Source organism: Chrysochloris asiatica, unplaced genomic scaffold (assembly GCF_000296735.1).
Source record: "Chrysochloris asiatica unplaced genomic scaffold, ChrAsi1.0 scaffold00378, whole genome shotgun sequence".
Classification (NCBI taxonomy): domain Eukaryota; kingdom Metazoa; phylum Chordata; class Mammalia; order Afrosoricida; family Chrysochloridae; genus Chrysochloris; species Chrysochloris asiatica.
Genome location: NW_006408896.1, coordinates 871,749 through 889,130, shown reverse-complemented (window position 1 = coordinate 889,130; position 17,382 = coordinate 871,749). Strand labels below are relative to the sequence as shown.

General features: G+C 61.9%; 2 protein-coding genes and 1 pseudogene across 2 annotated transcripts in view; 2 read left to right on the top strand and 1 right to left on the bottom strand.

The window, feature by feature from the left end:
* Window positions 1-989: 989 nt before the first annotated feature.
* TRABD (TraB domain containing) lies at window positions 990-4,919 on the top strand. Its single transcript, XM_006876395.1, has 9 exons — window positions 990-1,022; window positions 1,594-1,672; window positions 1,992-2,158; window positions 2,391-2,531; window positions 3,833-3,943; window positions 4,031-4,170; window positions 4,305-4,477; window positions 4,555-4,666; window positions 4,742-4,919. The coding sequence occupies exons 1-9, from the start codon at window positions 990-992 to the stop codon at window positions 4,917-4,919; spliced, it is 1,134 nt and encodes a 377-aa protein (XP_006876457.1).
* Window positions 4,920-9,081: 4,162 nt separating this feature from the next.
* On the top strand, window positions 9,082-14,663 carry LOC102826730 (annotated as a pseudogene).
* A 162-nt stretch (window positions 14,664-14,825) lies between these two features.
* TUBGCP6 (tubulin, gamma complex associated protein 6) overlaps window positions 14,826-17,382 on the bottom strand; it is a 38,090-nt gene continuing 35,533 nt past the window's right edge. Inside the window, exons 17-26 of the mRNA XM_006876414.1 lie at window positions 17,022-17,382; window positions 16,836-16,894; window positions 16,604-16,724; window positions 16,349-16,517; window positions 16,099-16,240; window positions 15,788-15,982; window positions 15,575-15,707; window positions 15,267-15,480; window positions 14,992-15,191; window positions 14,826-14,917 (exon numbers count right to left, since the gene is read on the bottom strand). Of these exons, the coding sequence (XP_006876476.1) occupies window positions 14,826-14,917; window positions 14,992-15,191; window positions 15,267-15,480; window positions 15,575-15,707; window positions 15,788-15,982; window positions 16,099-16,240; window positions 16,349-16,517; window positions 16,604-16,724; window positions 16,836-16,894; window positions 17,022-17,382 (1,686 nt within the window). The remainder of the gene's footprint in view (window positions 14,918-14,991; window positions 15,192-15,266; window positions 15,481-15,574; window positions 15,708-15,787; window positions 15,983-16,098; window positions 16,241-16,348; window positions 16,518-16,603; window positions 16,725-16,835; window positions 16,895-17,021) is intronic.

Sequence of the window (17,382 nt, the reverse complement as noted above, 5' to 3'; positions counted from 1 at the left end):
GGGGGGGGCAGCCTTAGGGCCAACAGCTGCCCTCTTAACCCCTAGCCCAGCCCTACTGTTTGTGGAAGCCAGCCAGGGAAGAGGCCCCTGGGGGAGGCGCCTGTGAGTGTGTGGCCAGACCCGGTCTGGAGTGAGCTGGATGACTGTCACTCATCAGGGACCCCGGTTTTATATTGGGGACCGGGAGGGACTCAGGACAGGTGGGAGGAGAGACCGGGAAGTGGAGGGCGGGGCCTCCCTGGTGCACTGACTCACCCTGTTGAGTCACCTTCGGTTCCCCATACCAGCTGTCCGCGGACCCTTCCTCCAGGCTGGATCCCAGATCGGGGGCACGTTGCCCCTAGAGAGGCCCCTGCCAAGGCAGCATGCCAAGAAGTGGGGTGACTCGGGTAGGGCTCTCAGGCTGCTGCAGACCCAGTGGGAAAGAAACCCCCGATCGTCAGGACAACTTGAAGAGTGGCAGGAGGAGGGAGGTGTGCCCACCTGCAGTCCCACCAGTGGGTCAGTCTCGGACATTGCAGCCCGGCACAAGCACATTACCGTAGTCTGAGTTTTATCGCAGCTAAAAATCCAAAGCGAGTCCTTCATGTTGCCGGAAGTCCCATCCATGGGGCGTCCGCTTTCAGCAGCTTGAATGGGGTGTGAGCGTGCCGCGGCCCCCAGCCAGTGTCTTGGTCCTCCTCCTCCTTGAATGTGATCGAGGACAGTCCTGGCTCTGTAGAGGTGTCCAGCTGCCGTCCAGTGGGTTTTGGTGTAGACACCCATACCCCTCTGTCAGGTTGAGGAGTCGGGTCAGCCTCTTCAGGACAGCCTAATGCCTTCATGTCCTACTCAGCCTGCCTGTCATTTGTGAGGAGGGGGCTCTGGGGCTGGGTGGGGGAAGCAGGCTCCAACCCAGTACCAGGCCTGTTCAAGGCCCTCGGGCTCCTGATGAGGACGTGTCTTCTCCCCTCAGACGTCATCCATCCAACTAGGAGCAGGGAGCTGCCATGGAGGGGGAGGAGGAGGAACCACCCCAGGAGGTGAGGAGGGCTCAGGGCCAGCCATTCTGCTCCTGAACATCTGGAGTGTGTGTGTGTGTGTGTGTAGGGGGGGTCTGCTCCTGAACATCTGGAGTGTGTATGTGTGTGTAGGGGGCGCTGCTCCTGAACAGCTGTACGTGTATGGGGGGTGTCTGTTCATGTCTATCTGGTCTTTGCCTGCCTTACCATCCCAGCTGAGAGAATGAGCAAGGACCCCCCAGCCCACAGGGAGGGGTCACATGTGGGCTTCCCTACCCCAGCTTCTAACAGTGTCCACCCATGTATTGATGACCCGGCCCCTCCCACACTCGGACACAGTGTAAGCAGGCCCCCCATCCCCACTGCACCCCTGACCAGTGTAAACCAGCCCCCAGTCTGTCTCAGGGCCTCACCCCCTCACAAGGCTGGGCTAGCCCATGTGAGAAGAGTGCTTGGTGGGGCGGGGTACCCGGGGCAGCCCTCCCTGGGAAGCATGTGTCTGCGCATGGCCAACCCAGGATGGGCAGACCCCTGTGTATTGTGGGCAGGGTGGGCTGGGTGTCTTTCTGGAACCTTCCTCTCCTCTCTGCAGGCAGCCATGGAGCCAGGCATGACCTCAGAGCCTGCCGAGGTGGCTTCCAGGGAGGCCCCCGGAGAAGCCCAGAGTATGTGTACGTGTTCTGGGTGGCCGAGGGGCGGGAGGGAGATGACGGCTCACTGTCCGTTGGGGGTGGCTGGAGGCATGAGGTGTGCAGCTGTGGCAGTAGCCTTCTTCTTGGGCGGGCAGGAGGCTAAGTCACTGGACTCATTTGTCCAGTCACCCTCCTGAAGTGGGCATGCTGACCGGCAGCCCTGGGCCTGGCCCTGGCAGAGACCTCACCCTCTGCCTTTACCACGCAGAGACTGAGGCCTCTGCCTTTACTTGGTGAGGCTGAGCCGCTGCCCTCTGGGTCTGGCCCCGCCGCAGCTGACCCTCTGTTGTTGCCGCAGCTGACATGGACGCCTTCAACCTGCTGCTGGAGGTAAAGCTAAAGCGGCGGCGAGAGCGGCCAGCCTTGCCACACACCGTGACTGAGCTGGTGGCCGAGGATGGGAGCCGTGTGTACGTGGTGGGCACAGCCCACTTCAGTGATGACAGCAAGAGGGACGTTGTCAAGGTATGGGCTGCTGGGCCGGAAGGGCTGCACAGGACCGTGGGGGCTCTGGTGGACTTGCTGCGGGCTCTGGGTCTGGGCAACCACAGGTACTGCCCCCGCATCCCTGCCGCTCAGCCTCTGCTGGTACCAAGCGAGGGGGGCAGGGGGCCAGCAGGTCAGAGTTCCCAGCAGGGTGGTGGACATGGGGCGGGGGACCCCCAGCTCTGACCGCTGGCTGGCGGTGTCGTGGCAGACCATCCGGGCGGTCCAGCCTGATGTGGTGGTGGTGGAGTTGTGTCAGTACCGCGTGTCCATGCTCAAGATGGACGAACGGACGCTGCTGCACGAAGCCAAAGAGATCAGCCTGGAGAAGCTTCAGCAGGCTGTCCGCCAGGTGAGGGTCCATGTGCCAGGTGGGGAGCCGAGGATAGGGCTGGTCAGGCAGCCGTGACAAGGCCCAGGAGGTGCATGGACGGGCGTCAGGCATGGGGGAGCTGAAGTCGGGGCTGTTCAGGTCGGGGTGAGGACCAGTGTAGCTGTGCGGGGCAGGGGCAGGGGCGGCTCTCAGTGTCCACCCTCAGTGGCCCCAACCTCGTCCCCTCCCCTTTAGGTGGGTCTTAGGTACCCTACCCTGCAGATGAAGTGGCTAGGGCTCAGGGAGGCCCCCAATTACCTTTGCAGCTCCCAACCTCAGCTAGACCTGGGCCCATGTCTGCTCTAGGGGGCAGAGGGGGCCCAGTCTACCCCATACCCTCGCCCCAGCGCTTGACCCCCCCACGACAATGTAGACTTCATGCACCTAACCAGCCACAACTGGCCCTTTCCTCATATCTTAGGCCCCCCAAGCCACATCCGTGGTGTATACTGGTATGTGGGGGGGGGGGGGTCCTTGGTTAGGCTCTCTTGTGGTCCAGGGCCCCAGGTAAACAAACATGTCCTGTGACTCTGCACATCTCCAGGGCCTGGGTTCACCTGCTAGGAACTGGTCTGGGTACTAGGATTGGACAGCCCAGGCCTACTGAGTCAGCCCATCACTGTGCGGCTGTGGACCGAGGGAAGGGTCACAGGTGGGCTGCCTGGCCACACGACTCTTCTGTGGTCAGTGAGGGGCCTGAGCCCTGACCGGTGCCACCCTTCCTGGCAGCATGGAGGTGATGTGTGACAGGCTGCCCGCCAGCCTGGCTCCCGCCTGTTTGTCTAGGACCAGCCCGCCACACAAACACCCGGCCACGGCCCTCAGGGCTCAGCAGCCCATGACCCTGGTGTGTGCCGCCGGCTGTTTCCTCAGAGGAGCCGGATTGAAACTCACTGGACCTGGGCCCACTCTGAGCCTCTGCCAATTCCGTCCCTTCCACTTTTGTGGGCTGGAGACAGGGTCCAAGCGAGGCCTTGCAGGGACAGCTGGGTGCTTCGCCCACCTGATCTTGTCTATGTGGGTTCCGTTTCCCTCCCCTTTCCTAGGAGCCTGGACCTTGGGGTTCCCAGGCTGGGGGGCAAGCTGGAGACCACAGTGTAGGGATGCACAGAGCCCCAAGGAGATGGGGAAGGGGAGCTGGGATGGCTGTAGGCCAGTGTGGCTGGGGGTGGGGTAGGGTGGTGGGCTAGGCAGGCAGGGGGGCAGCTAGTGTGCCCGCCCTGGGGCAGCTGCCGAGGCCTGGGGGCTTGCTGATTGCTCTCCCGCCCACCCGCCCACAGAATGGGGTCATGTCGGGGCTCATGCAGATGTTGCTGCTGAAGGTGTCGGCTCACATCACCGAGCAGCTGGGCATGGCGCCCGGTGGCGAGTTCAGAGAGGCTTTCAAGGAGGTTAGGGGCCTGGCCAGGGGTGGGGGTAGGACAGGGGGTTGTTTCCTGAGCCCCTGACAGTGACCCCAATGCGGGCCTCTGCTCCAGGCCAGCAAGGTGCCTTTCTGCAAGTTCCACCTGGGTGACCGGCCCATCCCTGTCACCTTCAAGAGGGCCATCGCGGCCCTATCCTTCTGGCAAAAGGTCAAGTTGGCCTGGGGCCTCTGCTTCCTGTCAGACCCCATCAGGTAGGGCTTGGGGGTGGCCGGCCCGTCCCCATCCACACCCTGAGGTTCCTCAAACAAGGCCCTTCCTCCCACCCTTCCTGCCGCCGCCATCCTCCTTAATCCCAGCCCTGCCCCTCCCGCGGCGCCCCCCCCAGCAAGGACGACGTGGAGAAGTGCAAGCAGAAGGACCTGCTGGAGCAGATGATGGCCGAGATGATCGGCGAGTTCCCCGACCTGCACCGCACCATTGTCTCCGAGCGCGACATCTACCTGACCTACATGCTCCGCCAGGCTGCAAGGCGCTTGGAGCTGCCTCGCTCCTCTGACGGTGAGCGCCCTGGTCACTGGAGCCAGCTGGTGAGCCACCGGCCTGGCAATGACCCTCTCTCCCGCCCCGCCCTGCAGCCGAACCCAGGAAGTGTATCCCGTCTGTGGTCGTGGGTGTCGTGGGCATGGGCCACGTGCCCGGCATCGAGAAGAACTGGAGCACTGAGCTCAACATCCAGGAAATCATGACGTGAGTGACCCGGGTCGGGGGTGGGGGGGAGCGTCCGCCTGCCGCCAGATCCCGACCACCACCTGTCTGCTGCAGCGTGCCCCCACCGTCCATCTCCGGCCGAGTGTCCCGGCTGGCTGTGAAGGCTGCCTTCGTGGGTCTCATGGGCTACAGCCTGTACTGGCTGGGCCGCCGCACAGGGAGCCTGGTCCTGGCGCTACCTGCTGTGCAGGGCTGCCTCCGGAGAGCGTCCGCCATCCTGCCCAAGAAGTAGGGGAGCCGAGGGGATGCCTGCTTCAGCTTCTTCCTGCCACCGTGCACACGTGGGGTGGGGCCTGTGGCTCCCGTCAGCTCTCGGCCGGCTCCCACCCAACATCTCAACAGCGGGCCTCACCGCCCCCCATGGGGGTCTGGCCAAGCACAGCTGCCTTCCCCATCGCTGAGGCCCCAGCCCCAGCCCTGGAGGCTGTGCTTTGAGGGCCCAGCAGGGCCAGGGTGTGGGGCTTCCCTGCCCTTCTGTCCCCAGCTCCTAACTCTGAGGCTGTGGGCATTTGGACCACAGCCGGTGCCCCTACCTCACTGTGCCTTCTGGTGGTCATCGGCTTCCGTGGCCCTCACTTGGGGTCCCCTGGGCTGCCTATAGGAGTACCTGGTCCCCCAGGTGGGTTTTCTGGCCTGGCAGGTTTGGGAAAGGCCGCCTTGCACCAGGCCTCCCCAGGCCCTGATGGGGTCTCTTGTTGGCAGAGTTCCTATGTTTTTGGCTTTTTTAAAATGTCTGAAATTTTTTTGCTCAGGTAATTTTAACTTAAACAAAACAGTAAAGCAGATGTCAGAAACATGAGCCTTAAATCTGGTCGTGACAAAGAGGAAACCTTTTCGGGGTCTCTCCTGGGAGGGGCTGAGGGACTCCTGCGGGGTGCCCTGCTGGCAGCTCCAGGCTGGACCTTGGGGACTGCTCTGTCAGTGTTGAACCAAATTGAGGCTGGGGGCCATGGACACCTCACCACAGTACCCTGTTATCCATGCTCAGTGTGCACTTTCCTCATGAAATTGAAATAAAGTCTAATTTTGGACGCGTCTGTGTGGTGAGATGTGTGAGACTAGAAGGAAGGCAGGTGGCTGGCAGCCCTGAGCCTCCCGGGTACACCTGGGAGCACAGGGGAGAGGGGGCCAACCCCCGGAGGCTGGACCAGTGCCAGCCCCCGGGACGTGCACAGAGGAACCCCCACCCTAGGGAGGAGCAGGGGCGGAGCATCTCCGGCACCCTGAACAAAAGGTTGGGCCAGCAGCCGGATCTGCCCAGAAGGAGAGGTGAGTGAGCTCTGAGGGGCAGGGGCCACGGGTTGGCAGGTTGGAGGGCTCCCCAACATATCTGTACCCCCAGGAAGCATGGCTGCCCATACTCTGCCTCGGCTTGCTGCCCTCCTGCTCTGCCTCTCGGTGCCATGGGCTGGATCACTGATACAGCATCGGGTGTTGGTAAGCGCTGGGGGAGGGCTGGGGGTGCTTCAGGTATAGAGTTGGACAGAGCCAGCTACCTGCCCACCCTGATCAGGCCCATCTCTTCCCAGGTCCCTGTCACGGTGTTGCAGCCCCAAGGTGGGTGCAGGCTGGGCACCCTGATCCACTGGGCAGGGCCTCTCAAGTGGTCGTGCCTGTAAGGATTGCCCTAGGAGGGGAGGAAAACCAAGCCTTTTGCCCCTAGGGTTGGGGAGGCAGCCCTGGGGGTGGGGGGCAAACCCGGGCTTGGAAGATGCCCACTGAGGGGCAGCAGAAGAGCAGTATTCAGTGTCCTCGAGGATAGAACGGGGCGGCAGCTGCTGTACTTGGGAGGGCTTGTCCATCATCTGGGTTATCGAGAAGTGTCCTGCAGGGGCTCTGGTCTGGGTCACCCTACAGGGGAGGACTGCTCTCAGATCTGGGTGGACAACCCCAGTGCCTCCAGCGGTGTGTACATCATCCAACCGGAGGGAGCCAGCATGCCCTTCAAGGTGAGATGTCAGCCAAGCTATCCCCCGGGGGCCTCAACCACATGGGCTACCACAGCGAGTCTTACCACTTACTTGGGTAACCTGGGGGGCCTGGACGCAGCCTGGGTGTCCATCTCTAAGGCACTATGACAGACAGCAGCTGGGCACTCCTGGAACCGGCTGTGAATTTTCCTAGGATGTCTCATGATAGATATTCATACCCAGAAAAACCGGAGGAGTGCCCCTGGGAATGGGGGGGGTCTCAGGGTGAGAAGCCACTGGTGTGACAGCCATGCCTGTCCCAGGTTCTCTGTGATATGCGTGACGGCGGCTGGACAGTGATTCAGCGGCGAGAGGTGGACACGGAGCAGCCTCTGGACTTTGAGAGATGCTGGCAGGAATACAAGCAGGGCTTCGGAGCCGTGGCAGGTAGGAGGGGCCTAAATGTAGGGGAGTGGCAGATGGGAGGAGCCTCGGTGTGGGGGCGGGGCCGGTAGGCGGGGCCTAGGTGGAAGGGAGAGGCAGGTAGGAGGGGCCTAGATGTCGGGGAGGGCTATGGGGGGGGCGCCTGGGCCGCCGAACCTCTGAGGGTGGTGCCACACACGGTAGGAGACCACTGGCTGGGTCTGGAGCACATAGTGGAGTTGACATCCCAGCCGGGCCGGCGAACTGAGCTGCTGGTGGACTTGGAAGATGTGCACAACCTCACGCTGCAGGCCCACTATGACAACTTCCACGTGGGCACAGAAGATGAGCTCTACCGGCTGCACCTGGGCCAGTATTCCGGCACCGCAGGTGAGTGTGGAAAGGGAGGCCCCAGGGCTGGCCCCACCCCACCCCCGTTGTTCAGTGCCTTCAAGTCAGTTCCGACTCATACCAAGCCTGTATAGTGTTTCTGAGGTGCATCGGGCGAATTTGAACACCCAACCTTGCTGTCTAGTTCATTATTACACAGTGCCACAGCAGGGCTCCCACCTCTAGGGACACTTTATTTGCTGAGAAGCTCTGGTAGGCTGGGGCATGGAGGCTCATAGAGGCCCCCCACCCCTACCCCATAGTGAGGCAGCTATGCTGAGGGAGGAGAAGGCGGGTGGTTGTGTTTACTGGCTGCTCGGTGACTGCGCATAGGAGATGCGTTCCGGGGCTCCGGGCTCGCAGACAACCAGGAGGGCAGCGCCTTCAGCACGCTGGACCGTGATCACGACACCTGCACTTCCTGCGTGGAGGGCGACCACACCTTTGTCAGTTGCAGCCTGGACCGCTGGGGCGCCGGCTGGTGGTACAGCAACTGCGGCCAGGCCGACCTCAACGGACCGAGGCCACAGCACAAGGGAGATCCCGCGAGCCTGCGCTGGCTTGCGGGCAACCACAGGCAGGCCCTGCGAGCTAGTGTGCTCCGTGTGCGCACAACCTCCGCGCCTTAGCACCCCAGCCCCCACCCGTGGCGCCCGCACCCGACTCATTAAATGTTCAAGCTTCACAGTCTGTGCGTCCTCCTTCCGGTCCAGACGGGGTTGGGGGGTGTCCCCAGCTCAGACCCTGGGTCATATCCCTTGCCCCTGGCCAGCGTGCAGCACAGACAGGCCACTGGGATCGGTACCTCGTGAGTGTGTCCCTGAGAGGAGAGAGTGCTGTCCCCAGGCTGATTTCTAGAACTCTCAGCGCCACCATGTGGGCCCTGATCCGGAACTCGTGACTTTGGAGACCTCAGTAACAGATTTTGACCAGGTCCCAGAGTGTGGATGAAGCTGAGGGGCATGATTGGATGAAGGGGGAAGAAATGAGCTCTGGGTCTCTGGGGTGGTGTTGACAACCTGGGATGTTCCACAGGTCCAGGTGGAGTGGCCCCTTAGAGGGAAGCAGGCTGTCCGGCGTCTGGTACAATGGCACCAACTACTGACAGACAGGATGAGGGGACCGTGACCCACCAGTCCCCTTTACCTGCCTCCCCTTCTTGGGATGAGGACACTGAGCGGGTGGGGATGGAGGATCCCCAAGGGCTCAGCCAGGAAGGGGCAGGGCTGGGTTCTCTGGGTCTGGAGAGCACAATTGGGGCCCCAGGAAGAAATTGGGGTGTGGTTCTCTGAGGTTGGGTATGGACACACTCTAAGATGTTAGTCTGAACGGTCATGAGTCAGCCAGATCAGACCCCCGGGGACCTGCTCATCAGTCAAACAGGACTGTCATTCGGGGCCGCCCCTGCAGTGGTCACCCTGAGCAGCGTTCATGCTCCCCACAGCCCAGCGCCTCCTCCGCCTCAGCCCAGTACAGAAACTAGCTGACTCAGGACTAGGTGCAGGAGCGGAAGGCCCGCCTCCGCGAGATAAACTAGGCAAAAATAGACGGGAAAAATAGCCAATCAGAACAAGGGTCTCGCGGGTGTGTTCTATGGAAGTGTTGCTGTGGGCACTGCCCCCTCCGCGATTGGACCAAAGCGGAGCGGCCTTCCGGTGAGGGGCGCCGCAGATGTCTGCGCTCAGGGCCGCGCTGGGTATCTCGCTTACTGCGGCTCGCGCCGTGTCGTTGAACCTTGGCGGGCGCCGACACGCGAACTGCTCCACCTCGGCCGCCGCCATGGAGCCGCCGCCTCGCTGGTTGGCAGGGCTGCGCTTCGACAACCGCGCGCTTCGCGCGCTGCCGGTGGAAACTCCGCCGGGCCCGGAAGACGCCGCCGTGGAGCCCGCACCGCGACCCGTGCCCGGGGCCTGCTTCAGCCGCGCGCGCCCCACGCCCCTTCAGGAGCCGCGCCTCGTGGCGCTTTCGGAGCCCGCGCTGGCGCTGCTGGGGCTGTGCCCTCCGCCCGCTGACGACGCCGACGCCGCGGCCCGCGAGGCGGAGGCCGCGCTCTTCTTTAGCGGCAACGCGCTGCTACCGGGCGCAGAGCCGGCTGCTCACTGCTACTGCGGCCACCAGTTCGGCCAGTTCGCCGGGCAGCTGGGCGACGGCGCCGCCATGTACTTGGGAGAGGTGTGTCCGGAGGCTGGCGAGCGCTGGGAGCTGCAGCTCAAGGGTGCAGGCCCCACGGTCTTCTCCAGGTGCGCGCGCGCTCCAGGCTCGCGTCCTTCTCCGGGGAGGCACAGGGGGGGCTTGGGACCACCTATCGAGGCGCCACTCCTTGCCATTCTCCAAGTGGGGGAAGCAGGGGCCACTCTTGGGGGCGCCTTCTCTAGGTGGGGGAATTGGGGGGCGCGCGCTCCGGCCCTTCTACAGGGGACTGGAGGGGGCGTGTGCAACTCGTAACGCTTTCCTCCCCAGTTTAGGGGCAGACAGAGGCGAGGTGGAATTTCAGAAAACTCTTGGGTAGTAGTCGCCAGGGCAAGAGGGCAGGAAGCACCACCGGCAGTGCCAAGGAGCAGTGCCTTCTGCCAGGGCAGGCACCCGCCGGATTACGCCCTGGGGAAGGAGGCCAGGTCTGGAGCCTTCTGTCCCCTACTGAAGAAGCGCAGCGCTGGCAGTTGACGGGTTTGGAATCCGTTCTGCTTCCCAGTGCTGGCCCGGGGTCAGCGGCAAGCCTAGCTTCCTTCCTCTAAGCCAAAGGCTCTCAGTGCTAACTCCTGTGATGGTGGGGGCGGGGGCTTTTACAGGACCCGGCATCCTGAGTCACCCAGCACTCCACATAACCACACTCCTTAAATGATGGCTGTTAAGGCCCTTCCAACTCACAGCAACCTGGGTGGGCTTTCCCAGGAGTGACTGCTGGCCTTGAACCAACTTGTGGCCCAGTGCATTCTCCTCAGCACCACACCAGGACTCCCAAATGATGGTTGGAAACACCCAAAATACACCTAAGAGTTTTAGGATCAAAGAAACACCAAGTACCACGTGTGCCTCTGGTGCCTCCCAGACGCCACAAGCTCCCCCACTCCTAAGACTCCAGTTAGCTCACCTGAGAGCCTCAGAACAGGTTCTCCTGTTCCCGCCCCACCTGTGGAATGAGATGTGCATGTGACTCCGTCTAGAACTGCTAGTTTCCAAGCATTTACAAACTAGGGCTTTAATTTGAGGATCACTGAAGCTGGTTTTGCTGCTTATAAAGACAAACTTTTGTGAGGGATTTATAGCCAAAGACTCCTATGTTGGTCAGTTTAAAGTTCTGAGGTCTCAAAAGTGTTTTTTTTCTTTAAAACGTGGTCATCTGCCCACCACCCTGTGTGTCCCGGGGCAGAGGACTTCAGGCCTTTCCTCAGGTCAGCACCTCCAAATATTCACCACCCATGTGTACCCAACCTCCAAGTCAGACTTGCCTAAAGGGGGTGGGTCTGTCTGCAGGTCATCCAGTGAGGCTGAGGGGCTGGCTCTGGGCTGCCCTGGCCTCCCATGGTCATCACAGCTCCCATTCAGTTCTGACATCAGCTCTGGGGCCCTGTCCTGAGATCAGTTGGATCAGATTTCAAGGTAGCTCAGCTGTGCCAGCTTCCTGCTTGGTGCCCTGAAACTTAAGTCTGCCTCGGGCAGCGTTCCCATGCAGGCCTGGGACAAGGTGCAGAAGCAGGTGGTACTGGACACACTAGCCCTTGGAGGGCTTAGAGCCCTGGCATAGAGCCCATGTAACTGCCCAGGATTGACCATGTTTTAGTGTTTTTGTTGTGAGAGCCTTCTGCCTCACATCTGCCTGCCTGGGTGTATGCTGAAATACTACTGACCCTCACGGCCCGGCCCAGCCTTGTAGGCCCCAGCTGGCTGTTTTTGTCCATCTGTCTGCTTGCTTACTCTGTCTAGCCCTTGGTTCAGGAGGAGGTAGCTCTCCTGCACCAACACACGGAGTGGGTCTTCCCACCCAGCTGTGCCCCGAGTAAACAGAGCCGAGCGATTGTGTCTGCGTCAGTGTCTGTCTGTCTGCTCGTGAGAGGGCTCTCATCCATACCTGGGGCTGGGGCATATCTCCTCTGAGGAGGTAGTGGGGGGCTATGCTACAGCTGTGGCTGTGAGGCCCCATGGGGCAGGGGCTCGGGGTACACACATTATCCCTTGGCCTGATGACCACCATGTCCGGTTTCAGGCAGGCTGATGGCCGAAAGGTCCTGCGCTCCAGCATCCGTGAGTTCCTGTGCAGCGAAGCCATGTTCCACCTGGGAGTCCCCACCACGCGGGCCGGGGCCTGTGTCACGTCTGCCTCCACAGTTGTGCGGGATGTGTTCTATGATGGTAATCCAAAGCGGGAAAACTGCGCGGTTGTGTTGCGCATAGCTCCCACTTTCATAAGGTAACGCGGGTCCCTCAGGCCAAGCTTGCTTCTAGCACTGCAGGTGATGTGTGCTTGGCAGCTGGATATGCACTAGCCATGAAACTGCAGCCAGGGCAACATCTGACACCCGGCTTTGCCTGTCCCTGAAGTAGACCCACTGTAAGATGCCGCAAGGGCAGGCTGACAGCTGGTCACCTGGGGTCCCCCTGCCTCCCAAGGACTGGGATGGTGGCTCCTCTCCTCAGGCCCAGACAGTACACTGGCCCACCTTAGGAGACCCTGGTGGCTCCCACCTCAGTGGAACCTCCACGTGAGAGCCACTGCTGATACCTCGTGGACAGTGTCCTTCATGAGTCAGGATGCTCGTTGCCCTGGTGTAAGATACGGATCACAAGGCCCCATAGGGATTCCTCAGGCCTTGCTGCCAGCTTCTCGCGAGCTGCTCCCCTTCCCCTAGGCGCGTGCGTGCGTGTGTTGGGGGAGGCAGTTCGTGTGTTGTTGTTGCAGGCTAGGAGGGACTCTGACAAGGGCTGGGCCAAGTCTTCACCTGTCAAAACTTGGTCTCCCCAACAGGTTTGGGTCTTTTGAGATTTTTAAGTCTGCAGATGTGCTCACGGGGCGCGAGGGCCCCAGCGTTGGGAGGAACGACATCCGGGTCCAGATGTTAGACTATGTGATTGGCTCCTTCTACCCTGAGATCCAGGCGGCTCACACCGACGACCGTGTGAGGAGGAACACAGCCTTCTTCCGGGAGGTGGGATTGCCCGCCACGCTGCTTCTGTCCCAACCCTCCTGCTGACTCAGCAGCACAGTTCTGGCCCAGCCAGGGTGGTCACTCTGCACCAACACCCAGGAGGGGGTGGTCCTCTGCTCCTGCCCTCAAGTGTGCATCTAGCAGACGGCTCAGCAGTCTGATGGTGTGGGAGGAAGGAGTTGGCAATGCTGGGGCCTCCTGTGGGATCTCCTGGCAGGCTGGGCAGGGGACATGTTCTCTGGGGGAGCGAGTGCCCAGGAATGTGGCACCTTCCCATCCAGGTGACACGGCGTACAGCCCGCCTGGTGGCCGAGTGGCAGTGTGTCGGCTTTTGCCATGGTGTGCTCAACACTGACAACATGAGCATTCTGGGGCTCACCATTGACTACGGGCCCTTCGGCTTTCTGGACAGGTCAGCACCTCCCCAGGGAGCTGCCCCACGTGCAATGCCTTGTCCAGTCTTGGTCCTCACGGCCAGCCTGTACACAGTGTGTTGCACTGCTGGTCTGAGGGTCCCTTAGCTGCCTGCTGTGTGGAGGGGGGATGGAGCACAACACAGGACACAGCTTCACGCCCCTCACAGGTATGATCCCGAGCATGTGTGCAATGCCTCCGACAACGGGGGTCGCTACGCATACAGCAGACAGCCGGAGGTGTGCAGGTGGAACCTGCAGAAGCTGGCAGAGGCCCTAGTGCCCGAGCTGCCCCTGGACATGGCCGAGGCCGTCCTGGCCGAGGAGTACGACATCGAGTTCCAGCGGCACTACCTACAGAAAATGCGCCGGAAGCTGGGCCTGGTGCGGGTGGAGCTGGAGGACGACTCAGTGCTGGTGGCCCGGCTCCTGGAGACCATGCATCTGACTGGTGAGCCCACCAAGACCGCAGAGCCAAGCTGTTCACCCAACTGGTGGGGGTGGGGTGGGGAGCAGGGGTCCCTCTGGTGCTGGCCGGGACCACCGCCCCCTGATGGACTGCTCCACAGGGGCTGACTTCACCAACACCTTCTGCCTGTTGAGTGCCTTCGAGACGGGCCCCTCGATGCCCGAGCAGGCAGCCTTCCTGGAGCAGCTATTGCAGCAGTGCGCATCCTTGGAGGAGCTGAAGCGGGCAGCGCGGCCCCAGATGGATCCCCGGTAGGACATGCATCCTCCTTCCTTTGAGCCTGTTTCCAGGGAGGGACATTTCTCCACACTGCTGGGTCCCCAGGCGGTAACTGCATCCTGTGTCCCTGCCGCATGCCTTCCCCCAACGAGGGGACAGGGTGTGCTGAGCTTAGGAGGGACGCTGCTTGTAACTCTCAATAAGGATCCGGCAGACAGCAGCCAAGCCGGAAGAGGTTTATTACAGGACACACAGTAACTATTACAGGGCAAAAGCTGGGACCCTCTAGGAGGACGCTGGTGTGTCACACGGACACACTCTCACAGCCCTGCCCACCCCCAGGCAGCTCGCACTGATGCTGATGTTGGCACAGTCGAACCCGCAACTGCTGGCGCTCGTGGGGAGCCAGGCCACCCTGGAGCGGGAGCTGCAGCGCACGGAGCAGCGGGCCAGGCTGGAGCAGCTGAGCCTGGCTGAGCTACAGGCCCAGCACCAAGCCCGCTGGACGGGCTGGCTCCAGGAATACAGGTAGGCCCGGGCAGCCCGGAGGGGAGCTGGTGGAGATGGGGGCCTTATGTCTGGGGCTGGGGCGGCAGCTGCACCCTGACGGACCTGCTCTCCCAGCGCACGTCTGGAGAAGGATGCAGAAGGGGCTGGCGACACAGAAGCCTGGCAGGTGGAACATGTGCGGCTCATGCATGACAACAACCCCAAGTACGTGCTGCGGAACTACATCGCCCAGAACGCCATCGAGGCCGCCGAGAACGGGGACTTCTCAGAGGCAGGTCCCCATCCTTCTCGTGAGGTGTGGGGGGCAGGCGGGCAACACGGGTAGCGCTCACTCCCACTGCCCTGCAGGTCCAGCGAGTGTTGAAGCTGTTGCAGGCTCCTTACCATCGTGGGGAGGAGGAACCCACTGGGACCACAGGGACTGGTGACCAACAGCGCTCCTACAGCAGCAAGCCCCCACTCTGGGGGGCTGAGCTGTGCGTCACGTGATCCTCGTAACCCCTCGGGTGGAGCCCGAGCCCCCAGCACCTGCACTGCCACGTTCCGAGACGCTGTCTCTCCATGGCGGCAGAGACGTCCAGTCAGACCCGACCCGCCTCTGTCTGATACAGACCTGGCAGTGTGGCCAGCCCCGAGCCCCAATAAAGCTACAGCTGCCCGTCAGGAGTCCTGGTAATAGTTGTTAAAGTTGATACGCAGCAGGAAGTCCTCCAGGTGGGGCTGGTAGCCACGGTTCACCAGCTTCGTCACCACTGTGGAGGGGGCCCCTGGTCAGTGTGCATAGACACAGGTGGGTGCTAACACCCCCCCCCAGGTGAAGACTCACCTTTGAAGAGGAAGTGAGAATAGTACTTGAAGGTGTTGTACGACTGCTGCATGAGGGTGAAATTGGGGTGCTCAGCACCCCGGGGGGCGGCCGTGGAAGACCAGGCCTGGGAGATGAGCTGGCTGCGGAACTTGAGGACCAGGCTGAAAATGCTGTGGATGATGTTCATGACCGGTGCAGCTTTCTCTGTCAACAGACCCCTGGGGGAGGAGGTGGCACTCACAGGGTGTCCCAGGTGTCCCCACAACTGTCCCCTGGATGCCCCGTGGTCTCACCTGAAGACAGCCTTGTTCAGGTACTCGGCATGAGCCCGCTGGACCTCTTCCAGGGTGCCCACAGTGGCTAGCTTGTTCCTGAACTCACACCAGGTGACGTGCAGGATCTGGTTGGCGATGTAACCCTGGATGACCTTCACAAAGTGCTGCATCTCGTGCTTGAATAGCTGTAGCTGGCGGAGCTGCACAGAGCCTGCAGCCCGGCTCACCAGGGCTGGGGGGGCAGGATGGGTCAGCAGGGGAAGGCCCAGCTCACCAGGGCTGGGGGGGACAGAGGAGGTCTCAGGGAGAGACAGGAGGACACCCACCAGTGCGCTTGAGGTGACCGCAGATGTCCTTGAGTGTCCACACCATGAGTTTCAACTGCAGCAGGAAGGAGAAGATGCGGCCATACTTGCTAAGGCAGCTCTCGGTGATGACAATGTTGAGGGGCCAGTCAACCTGTGGGACAGCGGCTCAGTCCCACGGGCCCTGGTACACTTGCCACCTACTGCCCCTGCCACCACAGGACAAGCTCTGACCTTGTATCTGAGCTCCAAGCAGCTCAGCACGTCAGGGGCGTTGGGGGTGAACACCTCAGGCAGGAACTTGAGGGCGAAGGAGAGGTTGGCAGCAAGGGGCCCATCCCCGTGGAGGCTGTACTGCAAGGCCTTGCTCAGTACGGAGCCCAATGCGAGGGGGCTGAGGAGTTCGCCGGGCGATTGCCCTGAGCCCAGCTGCAGAAAGGGCATGGGGCACAACAGCCTGTAACGCAGGAGCCCTGGGTCTGGCTTCTTGGCTTCTCAATCCCCGTCCCCCAGATCAGGAGGGTGGCTGTGTGTGCGCGCGTCACCTTTTCAAAGAGCAAGTCACTGAGGGACTGGGCAAATTCACCATCCTCCATCAGCAGGAAGTGACGCAGCGCCTCCAGGTGTGTCTCCAGGTGGAGCTCCACGAAGAAGTAGTCCACGGCAGCCTTGTTCACCAGGGAGACGCTGTGGGGGCGGGGGGAGCACTCACTGGAGGAGAACTCACAGAGCAAGGGGAGCACTCATGGGAAGTGCGGGAGGAGCACTCATGGGGAGGGTGTGGGGAGCACTCACTGGGCAGCCAGCGGGGCTGAGATGGAGTGTTTCAGAAGCACAGGCAACGTCAGCAGCTCACTCAGCTGTACGGCAGTCTCATCTGTGTCGGGCCGAGCTCGGGGTTCCACAGGGAAAGAGAAGGAGCGGGGCAGTGCATGTGGCAGGAGGTGGGCGGCTGGAGGCTCAGCTACAAGGGAAAACGGAGATGGCACTGACCCCTGTGGGACCCTCCGGCCCTCCCGCCGCCCCGTCCACTGCAGCAGGTGCACTCACACATGGCTTCAAAGTGGTCGGGGTACTGCTCCAGGTGGTAGCGTGCAGCCAGGCGCTCCAGCTGAGCCTGTAAGTTTGCAGCCTCGCCAGGCTCCAGGCTGCCCTGGGCAGTGTCACCTGCCTAAAGACACCAGCACCCAGCCCCCGGCTCCATGACCCAGGCCTCTGACTCGAAATAGAGGCTACGTGAGGCTCCCTGACCCCCTCCTGGCCCACAGCTGCACCTCCTCACCTGGGGACTCAAGGGCCGACCTGGAGAGGGGCTGCTGCTGTCCTCGCTGCTCCTGGCTCCTGATGGGTACAAGTTGGGGGGGGGGGAGGGGGATGTCAGAGGCATCAGGCCCGCCGTCCTGGGGTGAGGCAGACGTTTCCCATGTTCCTGCCCCCAACTTCCTGGCTGTCCTTCTGACCTGCTCACCTTCAGAACCATGTTCCCAGGGGACACCCTCCTCCTCCGTGCTGACTGAGGTGGTCACTTCAGCCAGGGCCTGGCCCAAAGGCCCTGGCACTGTCTCTGCAGGTGGCTGAAGCTCACATTCCAGGGAGGAGCTCTGTGCTCCCAGGTCTGACTGGACCACATGGCCAAACGTCTCAGGCTCAGTCTCCTCCGGGAGTGCCCCCAGCATCATGTGTGACTGAGAGATGGGGACGTTCCACTCTGCCCTGGAGGGAGCCACATCTGACACATTCTCCCCAATCTTGATGTTGGCATCGGACACGTGGCCGTGGACGCTCCACCGGGGCCGAGAGGAGGCCACGTCCGAGACATTCTCCCCAAT